The following is a 23,897-nucleotide window of genomic DNA, read 5'->3' as shown; positions in this document are numbered from 1 at the left end:
CTTTCAAAAGGATTGCCTAAAGCATAAGAAATGGTTCAAAAAGAAAGGTAAGCCTAGTGTTTTAGTATGTTTTGAATCAAATTTATTTGAAGTTTCGTAGAATATTGTAACACTCATAGGTATGCTCAAAGGCATTATAGTCTTTTCCCTTTTATAAAATTTATTTATTAATGTTTTCTAGATAGACGCATGCCTTTGCGTATAGGTATATTAGTGGTGCATCGTTAGCAAAGTTTGAATTTTGAGAAAAAATATGAATCATGACAAAATCTAATGGTTTCCATAGTTGGGCAACACGACACACACTTGCGTACTATAGGTATATGCCCATGTGTCGCATCTAGAAGGCAAAATAAAAAGAGCATTTAACTTAATTTTTGGTCACTTTCATACACTCCAACTACACATAGAAAGAGAAAGGAGAGATTCCTAACCGTCAAATAGGAGCTCGGATCATCGAAAATCACTATAGCCACATGAAGAATTGTTTGTACGTTGGAGGACAGGTAGGTTAGCGCCTCCCCTATTTGATTTAAATCCAATATGTTTTGATGGGTTTATAACGTGTGTTAGATAGCATAATTCTTGGACATTTCATGATGTTGTGGTAATTAAGTAGTGCTTGTATATGCTTAGTTGAGGTTGTATTGATTTATACTTTGCCATGAGTATGTTGTTGAGTGATATTTAAGGGTTCATGATAAGTTTAGTTATGATTCGCATGTTAGACAACTTGTATGCATGACTTGATTGATGAACATATGTTTAGAGTGTTTATAAATACATGTTGTAAGTTGTTGAATATTTGAAATGTTAAGTATTCACTAGAATACATGAAAACCTATAGGAATTGCTATCTCTAGATCATGATACATAACCTGTATGGCATCATACATGTCATGTGTCCTTCTAATAAAAAAGGAAATTTCATCGTTTAGGCACTTGTTTTGAGGAAGAGCATACATGACCTTGTGGTATGAGACACATACTCATATGTGACTTTTCAAAAATTGATATCATGCATAAAGGAAAGCACACGAAGGTGCAACTTTGGCATACACCTATGTAAGTATGAAGCATAAAAAAGACCACTTTACCCTTAGGCCAAATGCAAGGAAGGGAAAGAAAAAAGAAAAATAATAAGAGATTGTAGCAAGGAAAACAAAACAGTTAGAGATAAAAGAAGTACCCAACTATGTGAAAGATGGCACAAGTCCCTAACCAAGTTAGATTTAGTTCAAAAATCAGAAAAGTTAAAGAAAATAGTACACATCTAGATAACCACCAACTATGTGCCTAAATTGTAATTTACGTGAAAACAATAGGGCTTGATAGTCACGAGATGCATCATGCACTCGATGCCAATACACATTAGCCACCCAGTTTAGTTTAGTTCATGTGTGCATGGTGAAGGATTATGGCTTTTCAGATAATTTCTCATGTAGTCGATTGGGTGCATCATATATGTACCCGTGGAAGTGGCCATCCTAGTTAGCGTATATAGTAAGAAAGGTGTTGTGACCAGACTTTCTCATGTGACTAAGGTATCACAATTAGCTAACCCATTAGGTTATGTGGCATGTGCACAAGATATGACAGTAGTAGACACGCAAGGTGTCGATGCTTTCACTAGGGCATCAAATATATAAAGATCAACTTAGGTCTTAGTAACCTATATGGATGACCTATGTTAGGGCACAAGGATGCCAGTTGTGACCCTACTGAGATTCACAAATGGAACACTAGGTTTATTATTGTTTATTATTCAGGGTATTGGGAGGTCATTGACTTATTGAGTATTTTTCACTCATGCATTTCTTTTTGTTGTTTTGTAGGTAATGGTGAATAGTGGGGCATATGAAGGAGCCAATGGTCCAGCTAAGTAAATATATGAGGGTGGGCGACAAAATCATCTTTTTGCAAATTTCTTTATATTTATGCATTTTGGACCATTTCAGTTACAGTTTTATGAGTGATTATGTACAATAACTACTTGGTTTGAGTTTTCAGACATTCCTAAATTATGAGGTTTAATAAATAAAATATTTAAGTTTATTTTCCAAGTTTCACTTTTTTGTACGCTTTTAAAGTTAAATATTTAATATGATGTTATTTTCTGCCGTTTTTAAATTAAGAGGTCACGTCATACACGTTTCTTTGAATCATATTTTGAGTAGAGGAATGTATCTGGAGAGGGTTATTACAAATACTTAATGGATTGATTATGGTTGTACCACTTACATTATTTTAAATACATTGTAAGGATTCCTTACGATCGAAATCGTAAACAACAATGAAATGTTTGTGTTTATGGGGAATAAAGTCAAAGCTCAAGTTAAAGCTGTTAGGACCTACCGTTTAGTTTTAAATACTGGACATGATTTAGATTTGTTTCAAACTTTTTATATGCATGAGTTGTCAAGAAACGTAGTGCCCTTATTTAAACTTGATTTGGAAGGAATTGTTTTAAATTTGGGAATGAATGTTTCAGTTTACTTGAACGTAATTGTGTTATTGGTTTTTGTGTGCTTTGTGATGTGTTATATAAATTGAAATTTGATAATTTGTTTACTAAGACATTATTGACCGTGCATCATAGCATTAGTACAAAACGTGCCTTAGTGGATAAAAGTTCTACTTATTTTGGCATAAATGTTTGTGCCACATATCAAAGGAAAGAATACAAAAATTAGTAAAGAATGAAATCCTTTATGATTTAGATTTTATTGATCTTGGTCTTTGTGTAGACCTATCACATAACAAATCACATAACAAAGAAATAACAAAGAAAGCAACCAGAAGAAGCTTAATGCTCCTTGAAATAATTCACACGACATATGTAGACCTTTTGATGTTATATCTTTCAAAATAGAAAAATACTTTGCTATTTTTATAGATGATTTTTCACATTATAACTATGCCTATTTGTTATATGAAAAATCTCAATTATTAGATGCCTTAAAGGTATTTATAAATGAGGTTGAGATGTAACTTGATAGAAAAGTGAAAATCATTAAATTTAATAGAGGTGGTGAGTATTATGGAAGATATGATGAATTAGGGCAAAACCCTTGTCCATTTGCCAAGTTCCTTGAATAACGTGGCATATGTGCTTAATACACAATGTCTGGTATGTTGCAACAAATTGGTGTTGCTAAAAGACATAATTGCACCCTGATGGATATGGTCAGAAATATGATAAATAATTCATCTTTACCCTTATCGTTGTGGATGTACGAATTAAAGACTGTTATATATTTATTAAACAGGGTTCCTAGAAAGGCTGTTTAAAGACTCTTTTTGAACTATGGATTGGAAAAAAACCTAATTTAAGGCACCATGCATGTTTGGGGTTGCCTAGCAAAAATAAAGATTATGATCTATATAAAAAAAAAAACTAGATTTAATAACGACTGGTGGTTTCTTCATTAGTTATCCAAAAAAATCAGAAGGGTATATTTTACTATCTTAACCGTAGTATGAGAATAGTAAAAACTAGGAATGCTAGATTTATCGAAAATAATAAGATTAGTAAGAGTGTAAAACCATGTAAAATAGGAAATCCAAAAAGTTAAGGTTTTATCTCCTTTACTTACAACTTCTACTCATGTTGTTGTTCCTTTGGTTGTAAAACGTTCAAGCAACACACAAGAACAACATATAACCACTATTCCTTAATGAAGTTATCATTAATGAATCTCTAATATTTGAACCGCAAGAAGTAGCATAAGGAAGATCTTAAAGAGTAAGGAAATCAACTGTGTTAGATTAATATGTGGTTTATCTATAAAAATCTAATTATGATTTAGGAATTGATGAAGATTTAGTTTCGTTTTCACAAACCATAGAAAGTGCCAATTCTAAAAAATGGATAGAAGCCATAAAAGAAGAAATAAATTCAATGTTGTTTAATGAAGTGTGGGACTTTGTAGTATTACTTAAAAGTTATAAAAGTGTTGGATATAAATGGGTTTTCAAAACCGAACAAGATTTGAAAGTTAATATTGAAAGGTACAAGGCTAGACTTGTTGCTAAAGGGTTTACTAAGAAAGATGACATTGACTACAAAGAAACATTTTCTCCCGTTTTTAAAAAAGATTTGTTTAGAATTATCTTGGCAATAATGACTCATTATAATTTAGAATTACATCAGATAAATGTAAAAATCGCATTTCTAGATAGGAACTTAGAAGAAGAGGTATATATGGAACAACTTAAAGGTTTCATTCTTGCAGGAAAAGATCACATAATGTGTAAACTTAAGGGATTAATATATGGACTTAAGCAAGCTTCTTCAAGTTAAATAATACCATTACCTTTTTTTGTTTTAAAAAGAATACTGTTGATCTATGTATTTATCAGAAGGTCAGTGGAAGCAAATTTATGTTTCTCATTTTATATATTGATGATATTTTGCTGGCCACCAATGATCTTGGTATGATGTATAAAACCAAAATATTTCTCTCTAAGAATTTTGAAATAAAAGATATGGGTGAGACATTCTATGTGATAAGAATAGAAATATTTCGTGAAAGGTCATAAAGATTGTTAGGACTGTGTTAGAAAGAATGCATTAACAAAATTTTAAAAAGATTTCAAATAGATAAATGTTCTGCTAGTGTTACTCTAATTTAGAAAGGGGATAAGTTTCGTCTTATGTAATCCCCAAGAAATGAATTGGAATGCACTCAAATGGAACAAATTCCTTATACATCCATTGTAGAGAGATTAATGTATGCTCAAACTTATACCATATCATACATCAATTTTGCTATCAGGATGCTAGGCAGATATCAAAATAATATAGGGATGGACCATTGAAAAGCTACAAAGAAAGTATTAAGATACTTATAAGGATGTTTAATGATCTTCAGGTCGTAAGTTTTTTAGATTTAGATTTTACTAGATGTGCGGATACTAGAAAGTCCACTTTTGAATATTTATTTTTATTAGCAGGTGAAGTGGTTTAGTGGAAAAATGTCAAATAGTCTGTTATCATTGTTTCCACTATAGAGGTTGAGTTTGAGGTCATGGTCCAAGGATTAATGTTATAGAATTTTATTTAAGGGTTTGGGACTGTTAATAGTTTTGTCAAACCATTAAAAATTTATTATGATAATGTAGTAGCAATTTTCTTCTTTGAAAATGACAAGCACTCTAAGGGTGCTAAGCATATGAAATTGAAAGTTTTTGTTGTTAAGGAAGAAGTTTAAAAACAAATAGTGTTAATTGAACATATTAATACTAACTTTATGATTGCAGATCCATTAACTAAAAGATTGCCACCTAAAACATTTAATAAACATGTCAAAAGAATAGACATTATTAGCATGATTTATGATATATTGTGTTCTTATGTGGTTTATACTATGAGCTCTTATATGTAATATTTTTGATTTATATATGTGTTTTATCTTATTATTAGTTATGTTATTGTGTATATACATAATTGAATGAATATTTTACGACAATATTAAAAAATGATACATATTTTAAAAAATAATCAAAATACAACTTTTTAAAATTGGTTAAAGTTTTGATTTTTTTTTTAAGAGTTTAAGTGATAAAATTTAAATTAGTAAAGTTATATTAGTAATCTGATATTTATATAAATGTTGTTGCTGGTTTTGTAATTTTAATAAGAGGGCAAAACATCATTTTAAAGAAAATTTAGCAAATTCACTAATATAAATGAATGATGGGTGAAACTTTAACTTTTTTGAAACTTAAAAGGGTGAAAAATTGTTATTTAATCAAACTTTGGGTGGAAAATACTCATTTTGCTTTTTTTTTTTTAAATATAAAAAATGAGAAATTTTATGAAAACTTATTTGATTCAAATGTATTCAAAGTATTTGTGAAAAATAAAAATACTTTGTGCCTATTTTTAAATACTTAAATATTTTTGGATTCCATCGATTATTTATTTTATGCTGTGATAACCAAATAATGTAATTAATCAATTGGAAATCTTTATAATATCAAGGAATTTGAGATGTGTAACTCGTGGAGGCTGAAAATTTGACTGAATTTCAAAGAAAAATAGAGGCAAACTCGTATAGAATTAGGTTTGAATCGAGACAAGCTTGAAAATGGGCTCGTTCGAGCTTAAATCGAATTTATCTAGTTAATTTAAATTTGGTTGAGTTTGATATAATTAATGAGATAAATATTATTATATATTATATTAATAGTATTATCAACGAAATGAATACTATTATCATTATGATAATTAGTACCACCGATAGGTAAACAATATTATAAAAAGAGAGATTTTAATTGATCTCGAATCAAATTATTAAATTAAAACTCTAATTAAAATTCAGTTCAAATCAAATTGAACTAAACTAATTTTTATTTTGATACAACCCTAGTACTTAACATCCTTCTTTCTTATTTCTTAATTTCTATAAAAACAAACTTTTCTTGGGCATCTCCCCGGCCCCCAACTGTATTGCATGAACGAAGTCCTAGAAAAAGAACAAATCAATTTTACTTCAGCATTTACCTTAAGACCGAGAGTTGATCCAATATAGTCTGGCTGGACTGAGCAAAATTAGCCAAGTCGGTTATTCATTAACTTGTATTATGATTTGGTCATGCGAATGCGTACCAGGAAAAACTATGAATATTATTTTAAGGCCATGGACGGCATTTCTTGACTTTCTCTCTTGCACTCACTCACCTATATTATAAAAGGATGGCATTTCTTTCATCTTCATCGATCCATCGAAACTAAACTCAAGCTAGAATAGTTGTTTCAGTACTTGCTGAGTTTCAGACGCATCTTTATTTAGCTTCAAATGGCAGCCAGAATTCTTCTGTTATTACTCATTTCTTTTTCTTTTTCTGTTGCATTTGGAGGGGATCCTAGCCCTCTTCAGGATTTCTGCGTCGCAGACCTCGACAGCCCAGGTACCATTTTGAGTTTCATGCCTGTTAGATGTACAATTTAGATAAATTTACTTGTTCCATGCTTTATAAGTAGTTAAATGATGATGGTCTGTGCATGGCAGTCTTGGAAAATGGCTTTATTTGTAAGGATCCAAAGCTGGTTAAAGCAGAAGACTTCTATATCAGTGGGCTGAACTTGAGAGGAAACACATCAAATCCTTTTGGCTCCTACGCCAACAGGATCACAGTAAAGCAACTTCCAGGCCTCAACACTCTGGGCATCTCAGTGGCTCGGGCAGATTTTGCTCCATTGGGAATCAACCCTCCCCATTATCATCCCAGGGCCAGTGAAATTTTAACCGTCCTGGAAGGCACCCTGCTTGCAGGATTTGTAACTTCCAATCCTGAAAATCGCCTGATTACCAAAGTGCTTAACAAGGGCGATGCTTTTGTTTTCCCGGCTGGCCTCGTTCACTTCCAGAAAAATATTGGACCTGGGTATGCGTATTCCATTTCAGGACTCAGCAGCCAAAATCCTGGAGTTGTTACAATTGCGAATGCGGTGTTTGGTTCAAATCCTCATATTTCAAGTCATATTCTCGCCAAGGCTTTCCAGATCGATCAGAAAGTTATTAATCAAATCCAGGAAGAGTTCTAGAAAATGATTCAATTTCTGAAAATTTATTTTTAATTTTATTTGTTTATTCCTATTTGTTTATTGCTTACTTCACAGATGTTGAGATGAAAAAAGTCTACAAGCTATAATAATATGATGTGTTCAACAATTACTTGCCGTCCAAAAAATTAAAACTTGTACTATGACCACTTCTTATTATGTTTTAATATCTTGATCTAGCACTGGCATGGTTAAAGGGTCAATTGCAAATGGACCGGTCCGACTCATTAGATTGGTGATGTTAGTATAATATAATTAAAAATTTTAAATAAGTTTTTGTCATATAACATAAGTATGACATCATGCTAATGACGATATCATGTTTGTACTAGTATGACCCGATAATTGAATTGTGGTTTGATATTATTTATCTGATTTAATCTTCATCCAATGATTAAAACTGGTTTTAATAGCTGAATTTGATATCAATTCTCAAGCAAATTGATCGGTTTGTGTTCTAAAAAGGCGCTTTTAATTAAAATAGCGAAATGAACACAATGACCCCTCTTAAAAGCAAACAATCCAATTAAGCAATTCTCATAAGAACAATTTTAGTTTAATCAATATCACAATCATAGGCAACCAAAAGAGATAAAATCTTATCTCCAATCAGTCCATGAATAATTGTTGTATTCCAAAGGTAAATTAAAGGAAAATACAGAAAAAAGACTGAGTCAATTGACAACAAGAAAATTTATAGTAAGGTTAATAATAAATTACTGGAAAACACAAGCTCAAATTAAGAATTGACTGGCCTGGTGCTTTAGTTTGTTTGTTAATGCATGCATATGATGTAAGGATATTTTCATTAATATAGTCCATGTGTAATTATGAGTTACAATGTTATTAATCAAATTGAAAAATTTATATAGTATAATACACTGATGAGAGTGTAATTGATGTTTTCCTAATAATTATATAAAACTAGTCTTCTCTTTATCCAAAAGTGTTATTTTATTTCACCATCAATTTTACATTAAAAAAAAAACTATGAGAAAAAGGGATAAAAACAAAGTCTATGTTTTTCATCAGTTGTGTCAAAATTAAACCAAAATCATATATCAAATGACCGATAGAGTCAGGTTTGTCTAAACTTAATTAATCTGTGATAATTGTAAGTTTTAATTTGTTGAGAATAAAATTAGGACAAATTTAGTGTTAATAATATTTAAGAACAATATTTGCACATATTTAAAGTTTCATATTGATTTGATGCATATTAAGATTAAAAGAATATTTTGCATCTTATGTGAGTCTATATGTGAGTTTCTTGAATTACACTATTAAACATTGTTGTGATGAATTGTTTGTCCTAATTTTGATAATATCAATTTTCATGTGGTATCATAGCCCTGGTTATAGAACTTTTAATTATTCATTAAGTGTGTTACTTGATGTTAGATTTGGTGGTCTGGTGCTTGAGTTAGAGTTGAGGTCAAAGTTTGATCCTTTTGATTATTTGTGATTTTGGCATCTAGGTTGGCATTTAGATTGATGAAAGTTTAATCCTTAATGCTTTGTTATGTTTTCCTTGCACGGTTTGTTTAGTTTTTAATTGGTTTCAGATATTAAAAATGAATTGAGTATTAGCATGGAAATTAAGTTAACGAGTAAGACCATTACAGTTATGCGTGCAAGAATTTAATGCATAAATAGGATGTTGTCTAGTCATACAGTTTAAGTCCATGTGCTACTTCTATTTAGTACATTGGATTAATTGAGTTTCTGATTTTGAGTACCCATGTGCTAATTCTTTTATGGGAAATTATATTAAATTATCAAAATTAAGGGGGTCTAAGTGAAATTGCTTAAAACAATCAGGTTTAACAAAAATGCTCTTATTTTATGAAATGACCAAACTGCCCCTATATATAAACCAAGGATTTTACTTATTTTCCACAAAATTTTTCTATGGTTTCACTATGCAAAATCAAAAATTTTCATTGGTCCCACGGTCAGCCCACAGTCGTTCCACAGGCGAAGCAATTTTTGTCGATTTTCATATTTTTGGGTGATTGAAAATGACAAAAAAGGTTAATACATCTTCTCTAAAGTTATTTGAATGAATTTATTATTAAAATTATTGAGATTTGAAGAAGATTTTATGGTTTGAAATTCTAGGATTTCAATTTTGAACAATACATAAAATGTTTTATATATTAGTGTGTTAATTCTATTCATACTCAATCATTAATTATGAATCAAATATCTATGTGTATATCTAAATGAGCATTCTTTCATATTTTCAAAACATTTATTAGAATCATTTGATTCAATATTTGAGTATAAAATTATTGCTTGAAATCTAATGATATTTCTTAGGTTTGATTTGATTAAATTTGAGTCACATCTTAATTTGAATAATTAATTAGTTTAATTTAGATGAACGTAAAATTATCTAATATAGACACATTAAAATTATATGAACAAATAATATCTATATTAAGTATATTTTATTAGTTACCAAAGCAATATCAGTTCCTATTTCACAACATTTGCAAAATGATACTTAGTTTGAGAAAACCACTCACCAAAATCAAAGAATTAACCTAGTGGTCCGCATTAACATTGCTCCATGGCGATATTCTTGGTTCTAAGCCTGACATTTCTGGTGATATTCTCGGAGAGGCTTTCCATATTGCCAAGAATGTGACTGAGCAATTACAGGCTTAATTAAGTCGTTGTCGAATCGTATTTAAAATTATTATTACGATTTTGCTTTTGCTCTTCCGTTCTCTTAAATACATTCAAATTTGAAAAAAAAAAAAAAAAAAAGTAGGATCCCTACATGTAATGATTTTGAAAATAATAAAACTATATGTATATATTTTTGATATATAATTTGGATATATAAATAAAATATTATCATTTGATTAGATGATTTTAAATTAAAAATAAAATAATTTTTAATTACATGATAATATATTATTTATATACTTAAATTATATATTAAAATTATATACAAGTAATATTACTCTTGTGAAAAATCAAAAGCTTTTCTTCTGCCTTGAGACTAGAGATAGACATAGATCACTTTAGCAATTTTTTTATTATTTAAATTTTAAAATCAATCAAATGTTTGTTAATTATATAGAATTTATACACCCGAAATTATAAACCTATCACAATTTCGTGAAAAACAATAAAATTAAGTGTATTTAATTTTAAATATTTGATTAAATATTAAGTATTAAAATAATATATTATTATATTATTAAATAATTATAAATTAAAAATAAAATAATAATTAACTACTTAATAATATATTTAAATATCTAACTAAATAATGAAAATACGTGGAATTCAAAATGAATCTGGAAAAACTCTGTATAAGGAAAATTAATTAAGTCACAATATATCATATTATATACATCCAAAAGTCTGACACAGCATAAATGTTATATCAAAATATAATAAAATAATCAAACAAATTAATGTCATTTAAATATTAAAAAGTAATGGTATTTACATAATTTAACTTACTAAATTTGCGGTCTCCACATTTATTTTATTAAAATTTTCAAATATATCTACTGTTTAAACAAGCACCATTCATTTCATATATAAAATTACTTTTTTTAAAATATAAAAAAATTAACTGAAACTTTAAAATTGATAAAATACCATAAAAATATACCCAAAAAATTTACTACACATATGCTATTGTTCCTATTATAGCATATAATACATTAAAAAGACAAGAAAACTCGGGTGGTTATCCAACTGTTATGCTAAAAAAAGAATTGAAGAAAATGGTGTGAAGAAATATTGGTATATAATGGAGCTTTGTCCACGGCTTCTGTGTGGTCTTTTGAATTACGTCTAAACAAAGCTGCCATACGAAGGAAGGTTTGCGGTTTTACATAATAAATATTTATTCTACATAAAGAAACTGCAAATTTTCTTTCAGATCTTAAAGCCATCCGTTATTGAGCTTGGAGTTTCAATTTTGTTTTCTTGATTACGTACGCAAATGGCCTCCCATCAGATCTTCTTGTTTGGACTCCTCGCTCTTTCATTCTCACTTGTATTGGCAACTGATAACAACCCTATTTTTGATTTTTGTGTGGCAGATCCAAAAGCTCCTGGTAATTTTTCAAGCCCCAATCAGTTCTTGTATAAGAAATGAATAAAACTATATGTATTTGATTTTAAGTATTGAATTGGATACTCATAAATTGAGTTATCTTGAAATAAATGGATGAAATATCATGTGAGTGCCCAAAACTGAGACATATTGTCTATCTATCTAATTAGATATTCAAAATTAGGACATATTATCTAAATATTTAATTAAATACTCAAAACTAGATACATATATTATTGTTAATAAAAAATACTTATATCGATGGCCTTATGCTATGAGACCATCCAATCTGTTGTTGCATATTTCTCAAAATATTTTCTTTCATCTATTATTACTAGAATCCATGAATAATTACACAGGATCATCCCTTGGGGTGGACCTAATTTGAGCTGGTTTAGTTTGAATAAGTCATTTTAAAGTTTAGAGCTCTAACTTAATAACTCAAATTAATATTGATTCGTTTATCCATTATGTGATACTATTCATTCACATCCAACAATACACGTTAGCAACCCTCTAGTAAGCCTATGGTAATATTGTGCATAACTTGCATGAGCTTAATTAAGGTCAAATTTAAATTAGGTATTATAGATTTGATCTTAATTTAAACTAATTTTAGATTTAATTTGACTAGGATCGAGTCTATTCTTGGTCACCCCAAGTCCTACAAAACTTTCAAATTTTATATTAAAAAAATCCATTTAGATCTTATAAATTGATCTTTTTACGCTTTGGCCACCCTCAGTTTTGGAACATAACAATCCAAACCTCTGAAAATGAAACTTCCTTCCCATTATGTTTTTTTCTAGTTCCCCGGAACAATTTTTTCTGGCCGCGCCCTTATGTTATGAGGTAGTGAGAATGGCGTAGCTAAGTGCTCTATGAAATGTTTTGCTCTTTGCATCCCTTACATATTTGTTCACATTGCAGTGACGGCAAGCGGCCCAATCTGCAAGGATCCAAAGCTGGTTACTGAAAATGATTTCTACTACACCGGACTTGACAAACCTGCAAACACATCAAACCCTCAAGGCTCAAAGGTGACCCTCTTGAATCCACAACTAATTCCAGGGCTCAACTCTCTCGGCATCTCTTTCGTCCGCATCGACTACCAGCCTGGAGGCATCAACCCTCTTCACTTTCACCCTCGTGGCTCCGAGATCCTCACCGTCATCAAGGGCACCCTGGAAGTTGGATTCGTCACCTCAGGCCCCGATTATCGTTTCTTCAAAAAGGTTCTTAAGAAGGGTGATGTGTTTGTTTTCCCGGCTGGCCTCGTCCATTACCAGAAAAACCCTATGAATGTTCCTGCCGTTGCTTATGCATCTCTCAATAGCCAAAACCCTGGCTCCATTATACTTGCCAACACTGTGTTCGGATCTAAACCTGAGATTGGCCCTGACATTCTCGCCAAGGGCTTCCAGCTCGATAAGAATGTTATTATTGAGGGTCAACAGAAGTTCTAAATCTGTTGCATTCAACTTGGGTTTGTTTTTCTAGAAATATCTAAACTTTATCTTGGCCTGCGGGTACTCATAATATATTATCATTAATGTATATTTAAATTATATTTATGGCAGTTGTTATCTCTTCAATAACAATTGCAGAGATGTTTACATAAAGTTTAGGTGATAATGAAACAAATTGGATCCTTACTAAATATATTTTTTAATTTGAAAATTATTTAATATAAGTTTTTTCTCAAACTTGACCAAAGATGTATGATGTATAGAAAATTTTATTAAATGATATCACTTAATATGACAATAAATCGGATATACATCAAGTGAATCCCATTCATACCATCTGCAACTTTGGTTTGACAATTTGATGTGGTTTTTTATTAATAAAAATCATAATATTCCCACTTATAGAATAACAAAATTTCATGGTAAATTTGCCTGCACGGCCTGTGATATTGTGCAGAGATCTTCTAATGATATTACTCAGAATTCCTTATCTGGGTAATTGGCAGAATTATTTCAAACTTGAAGTCTAGCTTTTAAGGTCAAAGTGAATCCCCCACATCATGGATCTAAAACTGGCGGATTCATCCTCATTTCTGATCATCTTGAAGCCATTTTTCAAAACAGTCTATGGCAATATTGTTTTGGGTAATCGACCAATTCTAATTGTTTGCAGTTGAACTGTTGCCTATCACCTTTGTCACTAAATAAATGAAAACCGCAAAATATTAACATATCCATGCAGCATAAAATGTAATTAGATTTATAAAGAGATGAGTTTTTTCTACAAATCAATGCCATACTTGGCTGTGATTTTTCTGCAATTTAACCTTGCATTCATATCGATCATTGTGAAGGACGCTCTGGACAAAGGTCTGAGCCCACATGTTCTGGTGGCACTCCGGATGATGGTTGCGGCAGTTTTCATTTCTCCTTTTGCCATTGTCATGGAAAGGTATCTCTAACTCTAAAAGAACACCTTTTTTGTTCATTAACCAGCCCATTATGAAATAAGTTGAGCAGGACACAATTCCCTGCATATATCATTAAATTAAAACATCACTGTTAAGTAAAATATGATGATGTTTTGATTTTCTTGGGGAGTTTAGTATTTATTCTTACAGCAAAAATCAGAGCTAACAGCTTGGCATACGGGCGGAACATTGACCAGATTTGTGTTTCCTTGTTCAACTAGAAACTCTAGTTTGAGGCCTTCCATGAAACTTAATATGGATACCAAAGCCGCTAGAGTGAGCACTGAAGGGTACGATGTTAATATATGTGCCTGCAAAAATATTGCAGATTGGAATGTTTTTAATTGATTTTTATAGCTGAAAATAACTGTGAAATTTTTGCAGATTGGAATTTTTTTCTTACTTGCAAAATGATGAAACAAGACCAGCAAAAACAACCAGCACCCTTGATTAGATCTGTATCCTTTACATCACTAGCTGATTTCTTATGAATTTTGGTTCTTCCATTCGTCCTTGACAACTCTAGGAGAGTTCCCAGTATCATTGCCTGGCTATGCAGCTTCCTAAGTCTCACAATCTCAAGCCTACAAAAGAGTAGAAGCAAGGATTGGGATATCATCACAATTCTCCCGTTTCAATTTTTTTTCTTGACAAGTTAAAGAAACAAGAGATGAGAGTGGTTAATTACCTGAAAATCCAAGCCATTGTAAATGTCATGAGTGGAAAAATATTACGCATGGCAACAGTATATTTTGCACTAGTGTATTTCATCCTAGTATTATACAAAATTTGGCTAAAAAGCACAGGCCTGTATATATATAATTGAATATTAGTCTCTAGTGTCGTTGATTATGGTAAAAGAAAATAATGTAGCTTGATGAGTAAAATTCTTGATCAAATAAACTAAACAATACGATCTAAGAAAAAGCGGAGAATGTCATCGTCGGCCGGGTGTTCCTTGGAAAAGTAACATGATAAATATTCTGAAATTTCATCAGAAATCGCAGAGATTGAAAGCTAGAGTTAGAGGTACCTTTTTATGAACATGGCAAAAGGAGAAATAGGAATTGCAGCGACGATCATCCGGAGTGCCACGAGAACATGTGAGCTCGGACCTTTGTCCAGAGCATGCTTTACAATGATCGACATGAATGCAAGGTTAAACTGCAGAAAAATCATAGCCAAGCATGGAATTGATTTGAAGAAAAACTCATCTCTTTAGAAATCTATACTGCAGTTTATGCTGCATGGATATGAAAATATTTTGCTGTCTTCATTTATATAATAGCAAAGCTGATAGGCAACAGTGCAACGGCAAACATTTAGAATTGGATTAGTCAAACCAATATTGCAACTGTGAGTCTTAAAAAATGGCTTCATGTTGATAAAAAATGATGATAATCTTCTGGTTTCAGATCCATGACGTGGGGGATTCACTTTGACCTTACAAGCTAGTGTTTCCAAGTTTTGAAATAATTCAGCCAATTACCCAGATAAGGTAGTCTGACTCGTATCATTATAACACTCTCTGCACAATATCACAGGCCATGCAGGCAAATTTGCCAAGAAAGTTGCATATTGTTTAGATAAAGGGGCAAAATGACAAAGCTAAAGTATATTTGCAAACCAAATATAACAAACCATCAGTGACAGATGTAAGGGGGCTACGGACCCTCTTGTGTATGAAAAATCATTCATTTAATTATATACAAAATATTAATATACACCTTAAAATTATCAATAAAATAATACGTATATATTGTTTTATATGTAATTTAAATGTACAGATAATATATCATTATTTAATTAGATGAATTCGAATTAAAAATAAAGTAACAATCAATCATACGATAACAAATCATATATGCACGTAAATTATATACAAAAAATATATTCATGTAACATTACTCTAAAATTATATACCAACACTTTTTAGATTTCATTATATTTTATAACCCTCTAAATTTTATTTTTGAGTCCTGAAATTATGCATGAGTGATCAATCGACTCTCTATTATTGATTAGATATTGACACATTGATTTAACATTATTGTCATACAGAAGAATAGAAGATATAAAACAACTAAGGAATATGCATGATAACATTATTGTCATTAGCATTATTCTTCTAAACTTTCTAGTTTTCGTGTTATAACAACTATAGGGTTTTGTCTCTTTTCTCACTGTTCTTCTTCAATACAACTATAGTCCTTTAGCCATAAGAAGCAACAAAAGCATAAAGTGATCTTGCCATCCTCCGGTGGGTTCAGTTGCCCACTGACACAAATTTCTCCCTGTTTGCAAACGTAAACAAAAGAAAATTAATTAATCATCCATGACTTGCCTAATTGAATAAGAAAGCAGTTGGGTAATGTTAGGAGATAGAAAGTATGTATGTTATCAATCAATTTCGAAACTTGGCTGGCACTACTCCTTGTACGATAATTAAGTTGATAGCCAAAGCCTTGTGATGATGCTACTATAAATTTCAATTTAATTGACCTTTTTTCAGTATGTGTATATTTGACAATTTTCAACATAATTTGTTAATCTGATATGACATTATATGAAAAAATATTAGATTAAAATTGAGTTTTTTTATACAAAATTTATTTCGGATAAATCTGATACGATTTGAAATTAAATTAAATAATATTAGAATTTATATGAAAGTAACCCGATATAATTCGAATTGATACAAATGTTTTGGAAGAATATTGTTTTAATATATTGTATATAGTTGTATTTTTATATAATTATAATTACTCATATTATTGTTTATTTTTATTTAAATATTTTATTTTATTATTTAGTAAGAATTTGATTTGGTTAGTCTAATTATATGTGTGTTTTTAAAGGTCTTACTCATATTATAATTATATGTTGTATCTTTATAATAAAAATTTGAAATTTTTACGAATTGCATATAATTGTATCTTTATTTAATTATAATTACTCATATTATTTTTTATTTTTATTTAAATACTTTAGTTTATTATTAAGTAGTAAAAATTTAATTTGGTTAGTTAAATTATTGACGTATTTTAAAAGTCTTAGTATATAAATTTTTAGAGCGTTTGTAAATAGAACAAAACATTATATTGTATATTTTATTAATAATAAGTTGAGGTAATTTAGTAAAGAAATTGAAACGATAAAAATACTTTGAAGAGTGAAAATTATAGATAATTTCAAGTCAAATTAGGTTGGATTGGGTCAATTCGAATATTATATAGTTGAGTTAAGATTAAAAAATTTTGATACTATTTTAATTTAGATTGGGTTAAAGTTGAAAACCTCTAACATAAAATTTGAACCGATATGATATGAATATGATCTGATGACATGAAGTATCAGATCTAAGTACGTGCTGTGGATTTCGCCTTTCCTTTTAATTAGCTAAATTAAATATACCTAAATAAAATAAAATATATTCAGCAGATCTCTGTCAACGTCCAAAATTGAATTTGGGTATACTCAGCAGCTTTATGGGCTTGCTTGGAAGGTAGGCCGCCCATTCAGACGGGCCGTGCGGTACTTAAAATGTTCTGTTGTGTATTTAACACACAGCCGAAAACAATTTTTATTTAGTTGTTGCATTGTGCTAAGGAAGCTGGTGTGACTTACATCCTCAAAGCTGGAGGAGCACAGGTTTGAATGCTTAAAGCAATCATCATATGTGGTTGTGTACTTTAGAAGTACTTTCTTTTCAATGTTAGCTTTCTGTTTAGGTTCGGAATACATGTTTTATATAATTTGACAAATTTTGCTTTACAGTCCATATCTGCTATGGCTTGGGGCACAGAATCTTGCCCAAAGGTATGAATTTTCTGAAAATTTATTTCTTGGTGGAATAAATTCTGATAACTAAGTATTCTCATTTTTTTTGTTAGTTGCTTAAAATATTTATCTGAATTTGAGTGTAATCGCTTTTTCTAGATGAATTGATTGATAGTTTATAAATGCAAGACGTTGATAGATAACACAATCCATGTTTTATGCATTTTCATTATTCTGAATGCTTGTTATTTGCATGAATTTCTTTGTTAAAGATATGTTTAACATAAATTCACTGCTTTAAAGTTTTCGTCGTTCAAATACAGATTTAAAAATAAATAATTATTGAAAATTGTGTTACTTTTTATACAAAAATGTTCCTCTTCATCATTTTGCAGGTTGAGAAGATTTTTGGGCCTGGGAATCAGTATGTTACAGCAGCAAAAATGATTCTCCAAGCATGTATTCTTTTCTTTGACTTAAGATTAACTCCTCCATTCTTGTGAAGGTAACATCAGAGATAAATGTGCAAATTTGTTTCTCTGATAAATTTGATTTGGTTTATTCATGTTTTTATCTGCTCAACAGAACAGTGAAGCAATGATTTCAACTGACATGCCTGCTGGTCCTTCAGAACTTTTGTCATTGCGGACAAATATGCTAGTCATGTTCATATAGCTGTAGATTTGTTTTCTCAGGTAGTTACTTGACTGCAAATTGTAATACCCATAACAAAGAATCATTTTTTGAAGTTAGTTTTCCTACTTTAAATAGATATTAGATAGTTTCACACAACTGGGATTTTTCATTCATATCTTGTTTCCTTTTGAATGGGGTGCGACAAAAGGTGCTTGTTGCGAATTTAGATGTACCTATTGTATATTATGAGGTTGAACTTTACTATGTGACTATGATATTGCTTGTATGATTGTCTTAATTGTTAACATGATTTATGAGTTGTATAAAATTATAATTGGTAGAGCTGTGCATTGTTTGGACATATACCAAGTATATATATGATTTTAGATCTTATGTGTCAGTACGAGCAGAATGAACCACTTCAATAATCCATAGTTGTGTTTTTTTTAAATTATTAAGTAAACGAGTGTCTAAATCAATGGATAAGTTTTCCTGTTAATCTATATCTTGCATCAGAGGCCAGTGTCAAACAATCTTTGGTCATTATTTGAAATCAGTATATATCATGCTTGTTTACATTTGCTGTCCTGAAACAGAAAAGTCATTTCTGTTACTAGTATGAATGAATTTGTTATTAGCCTTCAATTTGTGATTAGGCTGAGCATGGGCCAGACATTCTAGTTGTTCTTGTAATTGCTGGGGATGGAATATATCTAAAAGCTATTGAATAGGAAATCAGTAAGCAGTATGAAGACCTTCCAAGAGGAGAGTTTGCTTCAAAAGCTCTTAGCCACAGTTACACTGTGTTTGCTTGTGATATGATGGAAGTTAACCCTCTTATTTCATTCTCAGCTTTCTTAATTTCAAAGCTAAATGAATAGAATTTTACCATTTTGCTAGTACTTTTAACTGATTACAGGATGAGTGAGTGGTCTAGGTACAATAGCAGACATTTCATGCACCAAATTTCTACCTTTCCAGATTTTCACTCCGGCTAGCCTCTCCAATTTTAATTTCTTGCAACAAGTCCAGGCTTTTTTAGTTATACTCATGCAGTGTTTTTGAGGATCTGTTACAGAAGCGTTAGTTACTATAAGATAATCTGTTTGAAATTTTGTGCTTAGAAAATCTTGAAATGATAATGACGTTCAGAATTTTATGAAAGATGTGATATTGGTTTTATTTTTTCCTCTCTTTTTGGTATATATGCATGTCTCTTGTAGTACTTTTTGTGTTCAAGTTTTCATTTCATTGTATTAGAAGTCCTGGGTATCGCTTCATGAAACTAATTTCATCATTGGTTGATTTAGGCAGTCTCTTTTTCAATATGTATGCACCTGAGCATCTGATTGATAATGTCAAAGATGCCGAAAAATGGGAATGCTTCATTGAGAATGCAAGTGTTATTCTAGAATGTTTCTTTTCTTGTTCTCTGAAGTGATCTACCTTGATAATATTCTTTATATATGTGTATTTATATATTACTATGATACCACTTACCTCTAGCTCTTTAGAGATGCAACCATGGCGGAAGTGGAAGGCTTGGAAGCCCGCAAGAGATGGTAACTCTTAGATTACAAGACATTGAAGCCAGGCGAGTTGCCAACATAACTTAGGCTCCTTTTGTTTGTATTTGTTTTCTGATTGTTTTGAAAGCAGCCTCTCAAGTTTTCTCACCTGTATGCAAAATTTGTATTATTGCTATTAGTGTTGGAATTTTGTATGTTGTAACATGATATAGATCTCAAAATATCAATGCCTGATCAATAAAATCTTTTAGAGTCGAGTTTATTTTTATTTGCCGCCATGATCAGCTTCTCTCTGTCAATTAGTATTGTTGTAATTGCAGTTGACCCGTCTCGTGATTCGACTTCTTTATCCAGTATCTCATAGTTTGTGGCTTTGTATGCTCTCTTCATAGCTTTGCTAGAGTGGTCTAGAAATCAGGCTAAAGCAAAGTGAAGACAATCAGATTTCTTTTAAGTTATTTTTAAGGGATGAAATTATTTGTCTACTAAAACTTAATACTCAAATTTAGGAATAAAATATATAAGAATAATTTTAATTTTTTTTTCAAAATAATTATTTTAAAAGATAAAATTTTAGTTTGGTTTACGGAAGCTTAAGCCTTAATACTCAATTTTTAGCATTCCGATCACTATTTCAGTCAAGTGCCTTGTAGAGGGAAATTATTATGAGATGAATTATTATTTTTAGGCAAAAAAAATTATAATTATACACTTTTTATTTCTATGATAATTTTTTTTTGTCCTTAGTTGAACAAAATTTAGAAAATTAGTAAGGACAAAATATTATATTATCACAAATTGTGGGAAATCCAAAAGCCCAGTACACTGACTCCTTTTTTTCTTTTAAAAAATAAACCTCTTTTTGGTATATCTTAAACGAGAATACTATATGTATTCATTTTAAGTATATAAATATATACATGTTTATATATTTTATCATATGATTATATATTACTTTATCTTTAATATAAAATACTCTAATTATATGATGACACATATAAGTATATATATAAAATAGGAGATACATAATTTTGTTGATCTCAAAAACTCTTCTTTATATTTTTGCAATCAACACCCTTAAAAGAAAAACAAAATCGATTATATTCTCAAATATAATATAGATATTAAAAAAGGGATATTAAAGTTTTTGCTACGAAAAACAATTTGCTATACAAAATTACCATACAAATAAAGGCCTAAACATTTCTACTATAAATTGAGAAGAATTTCGAAAATGCCCCTCATTTGACCATCTAGTGTTAGTGGTTAATAACCACGTGTGAACTTTGACTTTGCTACTATTCACACATGAAATTGAAATTGAAGCCTAAGAGTTCTTGGCCCTTGGTGGGAATTTGCATCTTTCTATGGATTTTCAAGCAACTAGCTATGCACCCTTCAAGCATCCTTTTAACCCTTCAGGCATTTTCAAACAACCAACCAACCATTACTGATTTGTGGATTCTTGTTGTTGTGACAATTACCAATATGTTGAATCTTGTTGCTATGATGATTTGATTGAAGCTTTCATTGATCAAAGTCAACGATGATGCCAAGGGCTTCACCAATCAAAGTCGACGATGAAACCAAAGCCTTCACCCATCACAGTCGACGATGATGACAACAACATAACATCTAAGATTGATAGTCGACCATGCAATAACAAAATGATAGATGAGTTTCTTACCTGATTTTTAGCACGTTGAATGGATTTATGTTTATGGGCATGTTGAATGGAGTGTTGTTTATGGATTTGTTGAATAAATTGTTGTTCATGGATTGTTGTTTATGCATTTAAGGGTTGGGTGAACATGCTTTAAAACTGGTTTGTCGTAGTTTAGGGAAGAACAAATTGGCGACCTCGACAACCCAACCTAAATGGAAATTTCTACATATTTTTGTTAGGTTATGTAGAAATTTTTACTCAAGGCTCATTAAATTTTGATTTTGGTAGGAAAATAAGACTTGATTTATTGTTTTGAACATGATTTTAGTTTACATTTTGGGATTTATTTGGAAGAACAGGTTGGTTGGGTCGCCAACCTTGCCAACCTATTCTTCAACCCTTAATATAATTGTTATTATACGTTTTATAGATCTTATGTTAATGTAATCATTGATTTGGTTAATTATTTCAGGTATATGCGATCAACTACTAGGAGGGGCATACATATTCTATAAGGCATTCGAATTTCAAGTTTACATGACGCTTTAAATAAAGATAGACACCATGATCGTCATTAAAGAGAAACTCACAATCGTTCAAAGAGCTTTATTTAGGACAACCGTTTTGGGCGCTTATTGGATTAGGATGAGCCAAGGTTTAGTGTCATTTTTATGCATGTTGTTTTATTTTGTATGATTGACCAGGGGGACCAAGTTTAATAAATGTGGTTTAGAATAAATGGTATTGAGGTTCGATTCAACCCTATTAAGTTTATGCATGTCACTGGTCTAATTTTCAAGCATGACACAAAAGTGTCTGACTATATTGATTATGTAAAGCAACCTCAATTGAAGGATGAATACTTTCCAAGTATTCATAAGTCATTAACCTATTTAGACATCGAGAATGTAGCTGAGGCACAAATTTGGATAGATAATGATAAAAATGTTGTGAAGTTTGCAACATTGTATTTAGCATTTTCAAGACTATTAGGGGTAGAAAATATAAATGTCATATATGATCATTTTTTGCATTTAGCTTGTACCCATGGGGTTTGGTGTTATGGAATAAGACAATAGATTCCATGCAGTAGGGCATACATAGCAAATATAAGTATTGTTTACAATATTACTCGTCTTATAAAATGTCGATCTGTATGTCTAACTACAACGTTATGGGATTGTTTATTGCATTCCAAGTTAGTATCGTATAATCCATAAAGTTAAAATTCATACACATGATTGTAAATACTAACTATAAATGTTGTCTATTATGTAATATTTGATTTACGAGACGATTGGAAATCTATCACCTTGTGTCAGTCTCCAAGCAAATGATCGGGTCCCCCTTATGCTAAAATGGAAAACCATTATACTATCGACTTGGGATGACGTTGAAACAATTTGGGATGTACCTCTGATAATTGATCATTCATACATTTCTATTTGCTCGTTCGATCTTCCATTTGTTTAATCTTACAATTTTTTTTTTTTTGTTCTAAGATGTAATTACAATAGTATTACATCCAATGTAAATAGAGCAAGAGATCAAGTGGTACATCTAGACTTTGAAGTTTATGAAAAAGTGGCACTAGATTTCTTATCAAATGATGAGTTGATCGAATTTGATAACGATAATAATGCTCAATCAACACATCTTTCGCATTTCTAGAAACCCTCAGTAGGGTCTTCTTAATCTTTAACTTTAGGGGTTTGGAGCCTCAATCTCCTCATGCCAACTCTTCTAGCTTATGTTTTATCTACATGGGTGGCTAGCCTATAGCTCTTTATGTTAACTCCTTTAACTTGGGTTTCGTCTACAAGGTTGGCCAACCTATAGCTCCCTATGCAAACTTCCACACCTTGGATGTCCCTTACACAAATGACTGGCCTTTAACTCCTAATGTGAACCCTTAAATAGTTAGCCAACCATCCGCTCTCTAGTGTCAGCTCTATCAATGCACCTCTACAAATGTCTACCTCTTATGCCTTACACTGTTGCAAGTCTCAAAGACCCTCCCTTGTAAGGCATTTATTTCATGAGACTACTCATAACGGTGTATCAGAGAACCGTCTCTAGTAGATCCTCTTGTAGCATGGCTTCATGATTAGTAGTTAGATATAACAAAAACTTGACTAACAAGCTATGATGATGCAGGGTGAGTGACAGTAACTCATGCAATAATAGGT

The 23,897-nt window shown here is 30.9% G+C and overlaps 3 protein-coding genes and 2 long non-coding RNA genes across 6 annotated transcripts; 4 read left to right on the top strand and 1 right to left on the bottom strand.

The window, feature by feature from the left end:
* The first annotated feature begins 6,803 nt into the window (after positions 1-6,803).
* LOC123226708 (putative germin-like protein 2-1) lies at positions 6,804-7,552 on the top strand. Its single transcript, XM_044651243.1, has 2 exons — positions 6,804-6,915; positions 7,017-7,552. The coding sequence occupies exons 1-2, from the start codon at positions 6,804-6,806 to the stop codon at positions 7,550-7,552; spliced, it is 648 nt and encodes a 215-aa protein (XP_044507178.1).
* A 3,816-nt stretch (positions 7,553-11,368) lies between these two features.
* Positions 11,369-13,314, top strand: LOC123228388 (putative germin-like protein 2-1). Its single transcript, XM_044653775.1, has 2 exons — positions 11,369-11,658; positions 12,588-13,314. The coding sequence occupies exons 1-2, from the start codon at positions 11,544-11,546 to the stop codon at positions 13,121-13,123; spliced, it is 651 nt and encodes a 216-aa protein (XP_044509710.1). The 5' UTR covers positions 11,369-11,543; the 3' UTR covers positions 13,124-13,314.
* Positions 13,315-13,792: 478 nt separating this feature from the next.
* On the bottom strand, positions 13,793-15,532 carry LOC123228426 (WAT1-related protein At5g13670-like). 2 transcript variants are annotated; one of them, XM_044653851.1, is made up of 5 exons: positions 15,131-15,532; positions 14,786-14,905; positions 14,501-14,681; positions 14,246-14,408; positions 13,793-14,157 (listed from the first exon to the last, which is right to left on the bottom strand). In XM_044653851.1, the coding sequence occupies exons 1-5, from the start codon at positions 15,274-15,276 to the stop codon at positions 14,069-14,071; spliced, it is 699 nt and encodes a 232-aa protein (XP_044509786.1). In that variant the 5' UTR covers positions 15,277-15,532; the 3' UTR covers positions 13,793-14,068. The 2 variants fall into 2 exon arrangements, with proteins under 2 accessions (XP_044509786.1, XP_044509787.1); XM_044653852.1 differs by lacking the exon at positions 14,786-14,905 and having other exon boundaries at positions 15,131-15,528.
* Positions 15,533-17,666: 2,134 nt separating this feature from the next.
* On the top strand, positions 17,667-18,337 carry LOC123226674. The gene is made up of 3 exons (XR_006504383.1): positions 17,667-17,748; positions 17,875-17,916; positions 18,273-18,337. It is a non-coding gene; the product is annotated as an uncharacterized LOC123226674 (long non-coding RNA).
* Positions 18,338-18,459: 122 nt separating this feature from the next.
* LOC123226673 lies at positions 18,460-20,310 on the top strand. The gene is made up of 2 exons (XR_006504382.1): positions 18,460-18,572; positions 20,028-20,310. It is a non-coding gene; the product is annotated as an uncharacterized LOC123226673 (long non-coding RNA).
* Positions 20,311-23,897: the final 3,587 nt, after the last annotated feature.

The sequence above is a fragment of the Mangifera indica genome, chromosome 10, assembly GCF_011075055.1.
Source record: "Mangifera indica cultivar Alphonso chromosome 10, CATAS_Mindica_2.1, whole genome shotgun sequence".
In the NCBI taxonomy this organism is placed as follows: domain Eukaryota; kingdom Viridiplantae; phylum Streptophyta; class Magnoliopsida; order Sapindales; family Anacardiaceae; genus Mangifera; species Mangifera indica.
The sequence above is the reverse complement of the archived record's forward strand: the minus strand, read 5'-3'. Positions and strand labels throughout refer to the sequence as shown.